Source organism: Ixodes scapularis, unplaced genomic scaffold (genome assembly GCF_016920785.2).
Source record: "Ixodes scapularis isolate PalLabHiFi unplaced genomic scaffold, ASM1692078v2 PGA_scaffold5__190_contigs__length_132052651, whole genome shotgun sequence".
In the NCBI taxonomy this organism is placed as follows: Eukaryota; Metazoa; Arthropoda; class Arachnida; order Ixodida; family Ixodidae; genus Ixodes; species Ixodes scapularis.
Genome location: NW_024609880.1, coordinates 58,805,403 through 58,821,901, shown reverse-complemented (window position 1 = coordinate 58,821,901; position 16,499 = coordinate 58,805,403). Strand labels below are relative to the sequence as shown.

Genomic DNA, 16,499 nt, shown 5'->3' with positions numbered 1-16,499 from the left:
CTTGATTGTTATGAAGGAAGCCTTGTGATCTGAGAAGTGACAGGATATGTGTTCCAGGTGATGGACCAAAGGCTGATTTTGAAAGACGAGGTCTATGCACGTGTTTCGAGAGGTCGTCACAGTGGTGTGAGCTGTTACGAGGGAGAGAAATGGGAGGTTTTCCTGCATAAGTGGTATGAAGTTCTTATTCTTCTTTAAGTCTGCATTAAAGTCCCCCACTACTAACATGGGTGTGGACCCACATGTGCTTAACGCAAGTCGCAGAAAATGCACGATATCTTTGGTGACTGCTGTAGGCGAGATATACAGAGCCACCACTACCAAGCCGTTGTCGAACTTGGCGCCACAAAGTTCTCCAACTTCGTCTGACGTTCCAAATATCTCGATGGGTACGGCAGACAGACCCTTACGCACGTAGATGGCCACCCCTGCCGCTCTGTTGTGCTCTCTACTGACGCCGCAGCAGTACTGGTAGTCCATGATTTCTACCGCCTGTTTTGGATCCATCCACGTTTCCGAGAGGCAAAGTACAGATGCATGGCGTAGGATGGGGTCGTGGTGCACGTCCTTGGAATGCGCCGGCAGAGAGCGAACATTAAGTGCGGCGACCGAGAACAAGTGCGGTTGCTTAATCATTGCGTAGCACTTAGCAGTGACAGTTTGGAGTTTGTGTGACTGCAGCCGACGAAACTCATCAAGTAGTACCCTGTCGGGATTGGGCTTGCCGAACGTAAAGTCATTGTCCACATTGGTGAGGTAGAGCCCGTTGATGTCTGTAGCACGACTCAGTGCCACGTATACCAATTTCTGTGGATGACTCTTGGCATACGAGTACACCACGTTTTCATACGTGCCTCCCTGTGATTTGTGAATGGTGATAGCACTTGCTTGCACAACGGGTAGCTGGCATCTCCTCAGGGATATCCTTGACTTCTTATCAATGACGCAAGTGACTGTGCGTCTTTCGATAGGTGTCCAATTTTGCTGAATATTTCTGTCGAGTGCCCGTAACTGCCGGGATTTTGCGGCCGCCACGGTTCCAATCGCAATTTTGGAACCAAGCTCACCGAAATGCAGCCAGATGCGTTCCGGCTCTCGGAGCGTGTCGTATTGTATGTACTGCAGTATTCCAACAGAGCCATTGACCAGACCATCGGAAACATCGACATTGAGTGTGAGCATATATGGTTTTCCAATGCATAGCATTATATTAGCTGGCAGGTTTCCGAGTTCGGCCTTGGGCAGCGTTTCGGCCTTGCGCATTGCCTCTGTCTTCTCCTGCATAGACCTGAATCCAACGATTGTGTCCCGTGCCGGACATGCCACACAATTATCTTCGGTTGCAATGGCCGTGTTCGTATTGTAGTAGTCCGATTCCTTGTTGGAGTAGTACAAGCGGATGCCACCGGGACAACACGTTTCTGCTTGTTGTTGCGTGACGAACCGACTCTGGATCAATGCGATTTCTTCGGAATCCAATTCTGCACCGTCTCCAATTTTGGTAAGTATGGTGGAAAACCTGAGATCGCTTTGCCTTACGACCTTCGTGAGGACAAAGTATGACAAATGGTGCCATGCGATTTCCGTGTTAAACACACTGTTCGTCTTGACGCGCTTGAAAACCTCGGCGGCACGAACGGGGGGAAGCTGGCGCAGGTCTCCGCAGAGGATGATGTCTAACCCGCCGAAAGGCTGTAGGTAATTGCAAGTGATGATGCGGAGTCGCGAGTCCACTTTCTGAAGGATGTCGGCGGACATCATGCTAACCTCATCAATAATCACGCACCTGACGTTCCTGAACGCATAGCGGAACGTGTTCAACTCGTTGTCCCGCAGTCCGCCATCCCTATTGATGGTAAGTCTGAACGCTGCATGTACAGTTATTCCACCAAGCGCGACCGCCGCTTTTCCAGTTGTAGCACAGGCAACATAGGCGTTTACATTATCTGAACCAGCAGGGTTGCAATATCTGTTGTAGACGTCCATGATGAGACGCAGTACAAATGTCTTCCCACATCCAGCCACTCCCGTGAAGAAGATTTGTAGTGGCGGAGAGTCCGGTATAGTGAGTCTATGCACGACTTCTCGGACGATCTCGTACTGCTCCTCATTCGTCTTCCGCATTGTGTCCAGGTACTGATCTCTGCTCATGACGTCTTGGCGCGTGCACACGGCGGGGCACTGCTTAAACGGAGCATTGGATTGGACCATTCCGATATCTAGGAGATCGGAGTCGTCGTTTTCCATGGCCATCGGGTGCAGTCTCACATCTGGGAGCTCAGAAGTGGCACAATGTTCCTCGTCATTTGACTGGAGCATGGAATTACAAACGGCACGAATTTGCTCAATGTCTACGTCACTGTGGTACCGTGCCTTGTTCTGTAGAATGACGTCGATGTTTTGCTCATACAGACGCTCGAAACAGTTTTGGTCTAAGATGTCAACTTCTTTGCGGAATGGATAGAAAAGCAGGACATGTTCTCGCTTGAAGTTGACTGAATCGTCTACGGAGTAACCGCGGTAGCGAAGTATCCGTCGCTGATTCCTCTTTCTGCAGGTATATATGTTGTACTCGGTAGCGAACTCTGCTAGAGTAACAGGTTCCAATTCGGGAATGCGGTCTTCGTAGCGCTCGATCATCGTCCGTTTCCATACATCAGTGCTTGATTCTACTAAGCCTTCCTGCGCCATCTGAGCGTTAGACTTCCGAATGCGCGTCCTCTCCTCGGGCCATGCAGAGTTCACGAAGACAACTTTGCGACTCGCCTCCGACATATCCTGGTTGAGCAAACACCATGCGGCCTCCTGTGCGGACAGTTCAATGGCATTCAACATTTTCACACCTAGATGTCTCAGTGCCTGAGAATAGGCCATATCCCCCTTCTCCTTGACAATTTCTTGCACTGCTCGATTGAGGTTCGACATACCTCGGTTGGCCTTGTTTACATATTCCACCACGTAGGCAGCACACGCGTACGTGTCGAGGACGATCTGAAGATCCATGTTAGAATCGAGAATTGATGCAACCCATGGGTTAAAGTAATTCACCCACTTTTGCTGCACAGTACGGGGTAGCATGATGGTGGCACGAGGAGTGCCTGCTCGGAGAACAGAAATGTACTCCGCCTTGTCCGCGACACCGTGATGTTCCCAAAACTGCTCCATGGAGTCATAATTTGTCGTTTCCAGGGCCTGATGCATGGCCTCGTACTTGTTTAGGAGGCTCTCGATTTTCTTCTTCTGCGCTTCATTGTCCACAGTGGGGAAAGGCACTACGACCATACATTCATCGATGGGCATAAAAGGCGCGTTAAAGCGGCATCTGGTGGTGTTGTGCTTGTAGCAGGTATGCGTGTGTTGGTGCACCTGAGTCCGCTCGCGCTTCAAGCATCCGTTGTCGATGGAAAGTAGAACGTTGGCTATTTCAAGAGTCTGGGGCATGAGCATCGAGAGCTCCTCGTTGGGCGCGTTATGAAGCCAAAGGAGAATGTGCGCGTGTGCCGACCCGCGGTGCTGAAATTCGATCCGCTTAAAGTAGTCGACGACTATGTACGGCCTAAAAGGCGATACACGGGTGTTGCGGAGAATGTTGAGAATGACACGCACCAATCGGTCGAAATATATGGCACAGACCACGGGATCGTCATTTACTAGCTGAGCTCGATAAATGCTGTTCATTTGCTCCAGTGGTACTTCGATCTCGCCGGGCTTCAACCGAAGGCGTTGAAGCAACTGCAAAAGGTCGGGCCAGTGCATTTCCGAGGCAGAAAGAGTGAGGAACGCGGTCGGCTTACCCAACTGCCGTATCATAGCAAAGAGGTCTTTCTTGCGTTTTGTCCAGTACTGCACGGTGTTGGGTATACCATGCATGAAAGCCATGTCGTGCTCGACCGCTTGCTGCACAAAATCCTTGTCGAGCAACTGTTGCTTCGTTAGTGTTTCCAGTGCCTTTATGTTACGGAAGGCCACACACATGTCGCCGGCTACTCGGTGCCTAAACACTTTCATGGCCATGTACAGTACGTGCTGTGGGGTGGCCCCTCGACGGTCTGACCTGCGGATCTCACTCATGGCGTGCGTGAAGACTGTCGGTTTTGCGCTGGCATCTACTCGGCGCGGCTCACCGAGATAGATCTGTGGGAACGAGAGCTCCTCTGCGTGTTCGTCGTAAAGGATGCTCACGGGCCTTTTTCCCTCACCTGGCGCAATCGCTAGAAACTTGTCTTCGTCCCATACGAGAGTGTGCTGAGCCAGAGTCATGGCTGTAGCCACTTGGATCGGATCGTTGAGGTCTGAGCATTGCGGGAGCAACTCGATCTCGTCGTGTTCGTCCACTTCTACGATATCCCCCAAACGGGCAAAATCGCACTTTATATTATAATGCTTGTACAGCGTGCTATCACTCAGCAGCTTAAGCCACGGCAGCAGATCACATTTTCTTACTGCCCCTGCCAGGTACGTCGTCTTCGCAAGCATACGCCGCTTCAAATGTACATTGAGGGCTCGGTCTTGTTCGATGACACGAGGCAACATTGTCACGATGTCGTCCACATCAACACAGACGTTCACTACTGGTCCCTTAATGCCGTGTTGACCTCCACCGTGCATCAGCCGTCGCAGTTGCATGAAAGGAATTCGTGGAGATATGAGTCTCTCACTGACCGCGTTCAATAGTGGGAGGTGGGCTGGCTTTGGGGGATATACATAACCATTACTTGAGGAAAGATGAGGAATATGACCCTTGCGCACTGATTGTATGCAGGTCGAGCACAGTTTGAATTGGGTTAGGTCCGAGTTTGGAAATGATTGCTCTAGGGTCTCGTGACATCTGTCCGGTAGCGGTTGCAAGTCGTTTTGGAACCAGAGCCGATCACAGACTGAACAGACGCTCCCAAACGGGTTGTCTCTAAACAGCCGTTGGAAAATTTTTGTTGCACCGTCAGACTTAGCGATCCTTGCCTTTTGCTTGGCTTCGGCTTCGGCGGCGCTCACTCCTGGCTGCTCTCGGCGGCGGCGATGAGCCGCTGCCTCGGCGTCGCGCACTTCCGGGTCCTCTCGACGGCGGCGCTTAGATTCAGCTTCAGCAGCGCTCACTTCTGGCTGCTGTCGGCGGCGGCGATGAGCCTCTGCTTCGGCGTCGCGCACTTCCGGGTCCTCTCGACGGCGGCGCTTAGATTCAGCTTCAGCAGAGCTCACTTCTGGCTGCTCTCGGCGGCGGCGATGAGCCTCTGCTTCGGCGTCGCGCACTTCCGGGTCCTCTCGACGGAGGCGCTTAGATTCAGCTTCAGCAGCGTTCACTTCTGGCTGCTCTCGGCGGCGGCGATGTGCCTCTGCTTCGGCGTCGCGCACTTCCGGGTCCTCTCGACGGCGGCGCTTAGATTCAGCTTCAGCAGCGCTTACTTCTGGCTGGTCTCGACGGCGGCGATGAGCCTCTGCTTCGGCGTCGCGCACTTGCGGGTCCTCTCGACGGAGGCGCTTAGATTCAGCTTCAGCAGCGTTCACTTCTGGTTGCTCTCGGCGGCGGCGATGTGCCTCTGCTTCGGCGTCGGGCACTTCCGGGTCCTCTCGACGGCGGCGATTAGATTCAGCCTCAGCAGCGCTTACTTCTGGCTGCTCTCGGCGACGGCGATGAGCCTTTGCTTCGGCGTCGCGCACTTCCGGGTCCTCTCGATAGCGGCTTCTGGCTTCCGCTTCGGCGGCGCTCACTCCTGGCTGCTCTCGGCGGCGGCGATGAGCCTCTGCCTCGGCGTCGCGCACTTCCGGGTCTTGTCGACGGCGCCGTTTAGCTTCAGCTTCGGCGGCACGCACTGCAGGATCTTGGCGCCGGCGGCGCTGAGCCTCTGCTCGGGCAGTGCGTTTAGCAGCAGCTGCTTCATCTGACTCGCTCATTTTGTGGAAAAAGAACTGCCTGATTACGTCTCGTCGTCGTCGTCTTTGTGATACAGTCATGCTGGATCACCGCGGCGGCGGTGCTGACCCTCTGCTCGTGCAGCACATTTAGCAGCAGCTGCTAAAGCCCCTTTATCGTGAGAAAAGTGGCTGCATAGATTGTTGTGGAAATGCTCGAGACACGTGCCGTGCGTTAATTCTGGGAAGAACATGGCCACTGTAACATGGCATCTGAAATCTAGTTTGAATTAAAGTTTAAATGTGCGCTGTGCCGCCATGATCTTTCCAAAGTCTGCACGTTGCACGTGCCTTGTGCATCGACGCACCGTGGGCTACTTTTACGACATGAACGCGTTTTAGCAGTTTTTGGCTTCTCTTTGTTCTATTGTTTTCCTGCTGCAGGGTTTTTCAACCCTGCAGCAGGAAAGCGGAAGCCGGCCGGGTGACAAGAAAGAAGAGTCCTTTAAAATAATTTTTCGGAAAAATGAAAATTCGGATTCGTCCGCCCTGCTTATCCTGCCTGCTCCCCTGCGTTCTCCTCTTCCCCTCGCGGAGGCCACGTGATCTCGGGGGAGGGGGGAAGGGAGGGGGTAGTCATGTGACCCTCCCGAGGTCACGTGACCCCGGGGGGTGACTCCCCTCCCCCCGCCGGGGTCACGTGACGCCCCACCCGAGGTCATGTGACCCCATCCCCCCGAGGTCACGTGACCCCCCGGACCTCTGCCTTCCTCCTCCTCCCCCTCCTCCTTCCCCTCCTCCTCGCCCCGCAAGGTCATGTGACCCCCTCCCCCCGAGGTCATGTGACCCCCCGGACCATACTAGACAACGAGGGGAGGAGAAGGGGGAGGAGGAGCGGAACAGGAGGGGAAGGAGGAGGATAATGAGGGGAGGAGGAGAAGGGGGGAGGAGGAGGGGGAGGGGGAGGGGGGGGAGGAGGGGGAGGGGCGCGGTTACGCCGACGGCGACGCCGACGCCGACGCCGACGCCGACGCCGACGCCGCTCAGGCTCGAAACGGGCCCCTAAGAGCTCCGCTCTAAAAGTGAACTAAAGAAGCTGTTGTAGAGGTAATAAGGACTTTGAAATAAAAAAGAAAACAAGTGAAACAAGACCACGATGCGCAGGGCAGTCTCTGGATGTGGAAGTATTTTGTTCAGACACAGACTTGAGAGGTATTGTTAAGGCATCTGCTCGAGGTAGGAGCGCTTTCAATGAAGGCTTGCTTAGTAGGTGATAGATTAAGAAACACGTAATGTGGCGAGTTTTTAAAATCTTAATATCGCTTTACAACCAATGAACTTTAAGCCTCAGTCGACACGAAGGGCGAGGAACGAATCACAAAAGGAGACGTGTAATCATAACGTGCCCCGCTCTGAATTTCGAAGCTCTTAATCACTAGGGAGTTGTAGTAGATCGTTTTTAGGGGCGAAGCTCTTTAGGGGCTAGCCATGTCCGTATGTTCGTCCGCCGTCGGGTGCACGTGCTCCTGCTCGTGAGCTCACGCGCTCACGTGCTCACGAGCACGTGAGCATGTGCTCCCGTGCTCGTGTAGGGCAAAAAAAAAACAAAAAAAAACAACAACCGCATCTCCACGTGGTGAATGATGTTGATTGGGGCGAAGCTCTGGTGGTGCTTGTCTGCGTAGACGGTGACCCGCAGCATGCCGAACCTTTCGTTCGTGGTATGGACCGCAGCGTGACATGCATGAAAAAAAAAAAAAAAAAAACATCTGGCCGCAGCGTGACATGGATGAAAACGAACGAAAGGCTCGGCATGCTGCAGCTCAGCGTCTACGCAGACAAGCACCACCAGAGCTTCGCCCCAATCAACATCATTCACCACGTGGAGATGCGGTTGTTTTCCCCTCCGCTACGGTATCCGAAAAAAAAAAAAAAGCCGTAGCTGCGCATGCGCGCCGCCAGTCTTGTTTGTATATGTAGCGTCTCGGGTTGTTCTAGACTTGACTCGAGAGTTAAAATGGTCTGGGACGGTTTGTGAGAACACTGACATTTTATTTCGTTAACTGATTATTATTTGTCCAAACTTACAATAATGATGAAATAGCGATGTCGGCGTCTGTTCAGGCCGCTGGTCCCATGTCGTCTCGCTGCTCACTCTGTTTCGTCTCCGTTCAGTCGTCTGTCCCGACTCCTTTTTAAACCCTCGTGCTGAGGGTTACCTCGCGATGGCGTGAACTGGTGCGATCGCGAGGCAATACGTCAGCCAGATGAGACAGCAGTATTGGCAGTGCTATGGTGTGATTGCCAAGATGTTATCTAATGTGGTGCAATGGATGTTGCGCTGACTTATGTAAGCGTGCGGCAACATCCGTCGACGACGCAGCACTTGAGCCGGGTAAGGTAATCTGACGCTCTCCGGGGCCGCTCGATCGAGCGGAGAAAGGTTGTCTCGGGAGCCGCTGGGTCGGTGCGTGCGTACGTGACCACACATAGTTCGAGGTCTTGCGGCGGATTACGGAGCTCTATGCAAGTGCTTAGCGTGCTGGGGAAGCGGTCTACTAAAACTCCCTATAGGGAGTATTCACTGGCGGCCATATCCGTGTGCGCTGCTGCTGAGCGCGTGCTGACGGCGAGCTTCCGCAGTCCTTTTGGAGCGTGCATTTAGCACCATCAAGGTTGCCGGTCTTAGCAAGCTATTAATGTGACCTCGTTCTGAGCATGCGCTCTAAACATAGCCCTCAAATATGGCGTCCAGTGAGTACCTCCTATACTATTGTCGCGTCTGGTATGAAGTTGGTATACGTTCGAGTTAACACATATTACTGGTATATAGAGAAGAATGGTCTACATGTAAACGGACGCTTCCGCCACCCGAGGCTTAAGAGTGTCTTTCTACACACACACACACATACAGACACACACACGCACGCACACACGCTTACGCACACACACGCACACGCGCGCGCACACACACACACACATACATACATATATATATATATATATATAAGAAAATCACACGCCAGATGGTGTTAAACAAACGTTACAGCATTATACATGCATGCTGTGAATGCACCTTGTAGTTATAATTCCGCCTATTTTTCTGGGCTTCGTTTTTTTTTTGTATTGGTTTACTAGCCAAACTTACCACCATGCTGAAGTTTTTTTATAGCATTTTAAGATCCACAAAGCGGACACTGAATAAAAAAACGAAAGAAAGAAAAACATGCCCCAGAGAGCAACCTATTTATCTGTGAATTGTGGTCCAGTGATAGCGAATACCTTTCAAATCAAAACAAAAAGTGCTCGTTTTTCATAACCGCACGACATCAAGCTTCTTTCAGATCGTTAGCTAAATCGGGCCCCATTTTTTATAGTCGAGCCCAGGGAAAGTTTTCAATCAAATGGCAATCGATCAACCATCAAGTGTGATTATTTATTTAAAATATGTGGATGCAACGATGCACGTTCAGTTTTTTCTCGCGCACTAATCGCCATAAGATGGAAAGTATATGCCGCAATGCTCCCTTGGGAATCGTTGCACACTTACGGCAATGGATGACTGCGCCTCCGTTGCTAGAGCCCGATGATGTAAGGCATCTTCCCGCTGTCCGTGCGTTATGAGCCAAAAAAGTACTGTTTTTTTCCTGCAGGGGGGCTAGGTTTATATTTATCTTGAATATGAATGTGATCGATGAGACACCTTAGTTTAGCGATACGATTCGCGGAACTCACATGCGCTTTGTTCAACGAACGAAGCCCATCCGGTCAAAGTAGTGAAGTAACCACAGAAGAATTAAAAAAGACATATGGGAGCGAATTGGTTCACAGGTTAAAGAAACGCCATCAGCCGATTCTCTGCAGACTAATATATTAAAAAATACAATATCAAATCTTTCCAAACATTTCACCTTATAGAAAGTAGCCCCGATGCCATGTTGCACACGAGGAACTTTCAAACTCGATATATTTATGTGACTCGGCTACCAGAAGCACTCATAAAAATACCGGACGTTGGGCTTTAATTTATTCAGACATATACCAGCCTAGACTTCCGGCCGCTGCTCTTTTACTGACCCGAATAGAATATAAATTTGGTTCTCTTCTTTTCACAGAGACCCTCCTTAATGTAATGCAGCCGCGTCAGCTTTACCTATTTCGCGAATTAAAGCTACCCGTGATTATATTTACATGTGATATAAATGCGAGATGCTTACGCGAGAATGGTAAGAGAGTAGCCCTGTTTCATTTTACTTGTTCAGCCAGAAACATTGCATAAAGCTTATGTTATGTTCATGTCATTCATCTCTAACTATAGGCCAACTGGTCAGGCGACAGAAACCTGATCTACCTTCTGTCATAAAATAATTTGGGTTTACCGCGCTGTTACTTTATGGCATCCTGTTCTTGTTGAAACTGCCCTTCATTCTCAACAACAGAAATAACTGAAGCACAGCAGCTCCATATTTTGAGCTACATTGTATAAACAGTTTCGCACCCCCCCCCCCCCTTTCTCTTCTACCACCCTACAGACTCTAGTCTAGACTTCTTGCACTAACTTGGGAACACACGCCGGTCAAATATTCCTGGCATCTAGCCAACAAAACAGCAAAACTTTGAAGGGAAGCCTTAAAACCTGTCATTACATTTGACAGTAAAGTGTAGAGGATAGGTGATAAATGTTTTGCTTCGGAGACCTGCCCAAAATAAATCAAATGCCGTCCGCTCTTGGTCGCTTAATCGTTGGCCTCAGGTCACAGTTGCACAAACGTGAGGGCACGCCGAAGGACCGAAAATAAGACAGACAGACAGGAGCTGCTGGCGGGACATTCAAGCCCATGGGGGTAGTTAATCAGTGCTAGCGACTACCACTGGCGTCAATGTACTAATTGGGCAGGAGTGACGTCATTAAAGGTCACTACTTCAGGCTTAGCTGTCTTGTTCCCGGCGAATCAGATGGATGTTGCTTCATTGGGAGATAGCGGCCGCTGCAAGGTTAGTGTCCCATATGCTTCTGAACGAAGCAAGGCTGTCCGATATAACGTCTCATTCCAGGCGAGCTAAGTGTGAGGATGAATTAGGACTTGTTTGTCATGCAGTGAAGTTGTGAAAACATTCTAGTAGCATAAAATTAAAACAATGAAATGTCAAATCTCCAGCAAATGTATGCAGAAAGTAACTCTTCATTCGGTTCGACCTAAGTGGTTTAAAATGAGCCTATAGTTACTGGCAGCTTAAGCGTATGGCGGGGATTAAGTGATAAGAAAGCCAAATAATTACTGGTCAAGTACCAATGTTCAATGTCATAATGCGGTTTTGTTTGTTGTGCCAACTTCACACTAGGCCTCAGTTCCATATCTAATGAAATGAGAGGGGCTGTGTACTTTGATGAATTTAAGCAACTACTACGCTGTGAGCACCCTTCACGAAGCTGCGTCTTGGTAACACGTTTCCTCGATGGGGAATGATGCTGTGTGTCCACTTTGTCCTTTCTCTCTTCGTGTTCAAATATAATCCTAAAGTTCAAGCTGATCTATTTACAAGTATGTACCAATACGCTCAACCATTAACCGTCATTCAAGGAATGACGCATCTGTGACTAACCTATAGGCATCCGACTCGAAGACAAGCAGGAGCTGTTTTTGGGAAAGACAATTAGCGGTTAAAAAAAAAAAGTAAAAGAAAAAATGATCTCAAGTTGTCTCTAGCACACACCAATTGAATTAATGTGTTCAATAAACTCAAGAAAATATATAAGATCATACGAGAACTTATACTCGCATTATACGTGACTTACATAAATTGTAAAATTTCTGATGTTTGTTGCACAAATCATATATGAAACGTTTTCTTTAAAAATGGGAGTGGCTTTCTTTAAAAGGTTAAAAAAAAAACGGGCAAAGAATGCGCTCTGCAATACTGCATCAAACGTGCTCCACGAAGAGTCACGTGGCTTGGAAAAGGGCGCGTAAACTAGCGGGCGTTTACATTGGGCTTTGATTTTACCAATAGAACCGGAGTGCTGGGATACCTGGTGGCGTGTAAGGAAATCAATGGAAAAGCGAGATGACGTTCGTCTCTACCTGACCAGCTACAACCAAATATAGGGAAGGCTGTCATCGTCGTATAGACCGATGCAACTTGACACGACTCGGCACATGCATCTTTTGCGCTCAACTTCGACAAAGAGCTGCTGAAAGAACTCTGGCATATCTTCTTGAAACCCATTTATTTTTCGAAACATACCGAAGTGGACATATGCAGCAACGTAGCACAGAAAGAGCGCGTGCAACTGAGTTGGCGGAGTACTGAAGCATCAGACAGGGTTGCATAGCTTGTAAAATGCATTGTTGAACTCTATATCAGGCGAGCAAAATTCCGCTGGAGCACTCAGGCTGCAAATCAAAACGATATAGTTCTATTCTCCATTGCCCAAGAGGAGATCATCCGTTCTTGGAAGTCAAAAACAACACAACAAAAAAATGAGAGAAGGTAAGTCCTCGAAGAGACTTTAAATTTTCAAACGTGGGGAGAATGGCAAAGGAGGACGGCGGCTTCGCCGTCTTGGGAAAGATTTACGAAAGCGCGGACTAGCCGCAGATATGAGCAAAATATTCTGACATAAGAACCTACGCACGTCATTGCTCCAAACTCTGCAACCTTCTTAAGCGCGCAGCTTTCGTTTTTTTGTTTTTTTTTTAGTTTTAGTATGATGAATATTTGATAGAGTATCTTTGCCATCGAATAGCACTGAACAACAAATCACTAGTTAAAATATGCCCGATAAGGCGAATAGTTATGAAGTTATTAGGATGAATTTAGGCCAATGTCCCTAAATTAAATCATTTTCATTTTATCTCAAAAGCCTCTCGATTGCTTATTACCGCTTTCATGGTACACTGATGGCTTTTTGCCACTTTTCGTTGGTGCAGCGATATCTGTCGCGGCCAACAAAATTATACCGTTTAATTATTTTTGTATCAAGTGACTTTCTTAGCAAAATCAGACCCAGTCATTTATAACACATGCTTGTACATCGAATTTTTAAAGCTTGTCATTGATATAAAAGGCTCATTACAAATTTTTCTAGAAGAAAGAAGAGGCCTAAAACCTTTATTTTCACCATGGCTTGTTCGTGGTACGAACGAGGTTTTTTAAACAAATAAAAAAATACAAAAAAGAAAAGGAAAATGAAGGTGAATGTAACATTTGGCTAGTCAATATACGGAGAAAAACACTATAGGTCCTGCGGCAGCCCCTTTTTATGCTTCATAAATATATACCGAAACAAATTGCCAAACTCGAGGCTTTCTATGGTTCTAAACATAATTGCCCCAGAAAGATTTTTTTTTTTTTAACTCAAAAAACCTTTTACCCTGCAAGATTTTACAAATGAGCAAACTATTTTTTTTTTTCGCTGACATGTGAAATATTAACAACCCTACCATTCCGCGGTCCCTTACAACCAGGTTTGTGTTATTCAAGCTCACAAGTTTAAGTTTCAGCACAAGACAGTCCATGCTAAGCAATTAAACGAGAGGGTCACCGTTGAGGTGTCATTATCCTCGTTTTTCTCGGCATTACGTCTTTATTAGATCATGACATTTTAAAACGAGACTGAAAGACGGAATGTATGATTGAGTATAATCAAACAAATGTTGGACGTTTTGAAGTGTTTTGTGTTTGTACTTCATTCAAGGCATTAATTAAAATTCAGTAATAATAACAATAAAGCTACTAGAATTTTGAAAAGCAGTTTAGTAAAGGACTTTTGGTAAAGTGCCTAAATAAATAAAAACAAAATTCTAAGAGTAGAATATACGTGAGTTTGTATGTGCGGGCATATGTAAATAAAGCAAAAACGAGCATGAAAATGCATTAAAATCAAATGATCACACGCCAATACTAACTGGTAACACACATACAGAGACGGCCGCGCGCACGCACGACCATGGCATGACCAAAGAGAAGCGTGTGCTCCTTTAGCTTTTTCTTTTTTTTGTTTCTGAGCGGTGTTTTACAAGTTTTAGCCATGTCTGACGATTACCAAGTGACTTAGGCTATGGTCCAGATCTCACCCGAGTAACCTTTATCCTGCGTCAGCGGGTAATACCAGTGATATCGCGACTAAACGATCCGCGACTCGATGTTGGAACGGCCGGTATGATCACCTGTATACTACACTGTTAGCAACTCCCGTGTATTTGGTGAATATTTGGGCTGAAAAACACGCTATTTACAGAAATTCCCATAAATTTACACGTTGAGTATTGGATAATTCGTTCGAAAATCATGCGAGTTTGTAAAAAACGTGTTTTGGTTCGGTCATACACGCATAACTGTGTAGCCGACCTCGAAAACACGCATCATCCCCGGCGACGACCGCGGCATTGCCGGCTATCGAAGCACCGGAATGCTTCTGGACAAACCTGGAAAGGACCGTGGATACAAATGTCGCCGAAAGAAACAAGTCTCGGAAACAGATATGCACCAAAAGCAATTACGCCATGTCGAGGGACGGGGAGGATCTTGCGCTTTTGCGCGCTGCCATAGTGGCTGTCACTGATCTCAATGACAATTGTTGAATCGCGCTTCCCGCTCCCGCAAGTGAAGCCACCGGACGCCAACTGGCTGGGATACGATTTGCGGTTTCGCCAGCGTTTTGTTGCGGTTTTCCAGCGTGTTGTAAACACGTTTTCTACTCGTTCGTCGTCATTAGCCGAAGAAGTTTTTTTAAGACTTTGTGTACCGTTGAGACTTGCCGTTGTGAACACGTGGAAAATTTTACGAAAGCGCAGTGTCGCAGGAAAATGGAACAACTCGTCGAAAGCAAGTTTCGCCGGTCTGGCGGCGTGTTCAAAGCTTCCTTGGCACGCCGAAGTGCCGTGTCTCTGTGCCTTCGCACGCTTGGATACCGATCAATATTCGAGGCCGTGTGGATGTGTTTTGCGAGTGCAATGTGCTTGAAGCCGTAGGTATCCAAAGGTAGAACTCGTCGAAAGCAAGTGTCGCCGGTCTCGCGGAGTGATCAAAGCTTCCTTGGCACGCCGAGTGCTGCATCTTTGTGCCTTCGCACGCTTGGATACCGATCAACAATCGACGCCGCATCAATGCTCTGAACGTGTGTCGCGTGTAGAGGCCTTTAGATCATTTATATATACATCGGCCATTGAGTTCTGGATCGTCCAGCTGTTCCGGTGAGTTGCTTTCAATAAGGGGGGAGGGGGGAGAGACATCTGTACGTGTTCTTATGTACTATTAACCACTGCTATGTTCCAAATCTATTCTAATGGATCACATGGGAGCACAAATAAAGCAAAGCTGTGGAGCAAGGAGGGTTTTCGAATGCAAAAGTACAAGACGATGAGAATGAAAATCTTTGAAGCGCAGTCCGTGCGGTCGTGTGCAATCTGTTGACCAATCACAATTAGGCGAGCCGCGCTCAAACGTCAAGTTCAATTAAGTAGGTTGACACTGAGCCAGCACTGATCAGTGATGAAAAGCTGTTTTGCGCAATATTCTGTAGATCGTCTGAGGACGAAAAGAAGACGTTCCTTCCCACCTCTTCCGTCGCTACTGGACGCGGGAATAAGCTCGTTTCTGGACCGCGAGTGCCCCAGGTATATAGTCGTCAGAGTAATGTAAGACGCTGATCCAGAGGCACATACGGCTTCACGCACATTTCTCCCGCAAAACACATTCACACGGCGTCGATTCTAGGTCGGTATCCAAGCGTGCGAAGACACAGAGACACGGCACTTAGGCGTGCCAAGGAAGCTTTGAACACGCCGTCAGAACGGCGAAACTTGCTTTCGACGAGTTGTGCCTTTTTCCTGCGGTACTGTGCTTTCGTAAAATTTTCTACGTGTTCACAACGGCAAGTCTCAACGGTGCATTGACTCTTAAAAAACTTCTTCGGCGAATGACGCCGAACGAGTAGAAAACGTGTCTACAGCACGCTGGAAAGCTGCAGCTAAAGGCTAGCAAAACCGCAAATCGTATCCCAGCAAGGTTGCCATCCGGTGGCTTCACTCGCGCTGCAGCGAACAAGCGGGAAAGCGCGATCCAGCAATTGTCATTGAGATCAGTGGTGGCGGCCATTGATTCTGGTCGATGGCAATGCGGCAATTCTCTCATGTCGCCCGTGTTTGTATTTATCTTAGGGGTCTTGATAATTGTTTCTTACGCACCACAAACAAAATTTTTGGTCTAATTACTCGTTCTAAACAGTTAAAATGGATATAAAAGCGTGTCCTCGATTTGAACACATGAAATTGCAGTTGGTTTCGTGTTGCACCCTTTTTTCGTTTCATGCACCCGATTTAATGCACCCTCCTCAGAATTTACGGCGCTCCGTTTTGGCCGCCATATTAAAACGTTATACCGGTGTAGCTGCATCTGTAGGTCATCATTGAGTTGGAGCTAACAGAAAAAATCTGGCCACGGCGCAACGCCGATGTACGCTGGAAGCTGGAGCCTGTTTTGCTTTCATTGTTCTCATTCGGTCGGAGAAAATATGGCAACAACGCACGTTAAACATGGCGCCGGCATTGTTTTGGTTGAGAGAGGACACTAGAAGCCCCGCGGTTTGAGAGCACATGTCGCGAAGACGTGACCGCAGAAGTGCCCTGTGGTGTTCCCGGAAGATGAAA

The 16,499-nt window shown here is 48.5% G+C and overlaps 1 protein-coding gene across 1 annotated transcript; it reads right to left on the bottom strand.

Annotated features, from left to right (window-relative positions):
• Window positions 1-234: 234 nt before the first annotated feature.
• Window positions 235-5,885, bottom strand: LOC120844719 (the record flags this gene model as incomplete). The annotated part of the gene is made up of 2 exons (XM_040216638.3): window positions 5,714-5,885; window positions 235-5,462 (listed from the first exon to the last, which is right to left on the bottom strand). Coding segments are annotated over exons 1-2 (5,391 nt in total), but the record flags the coding sequence as incomplete, so codon positions are not given.
• Between the last annotated feature and the right edge of the window lie 10,614 nt (window positions 5,886-16,499).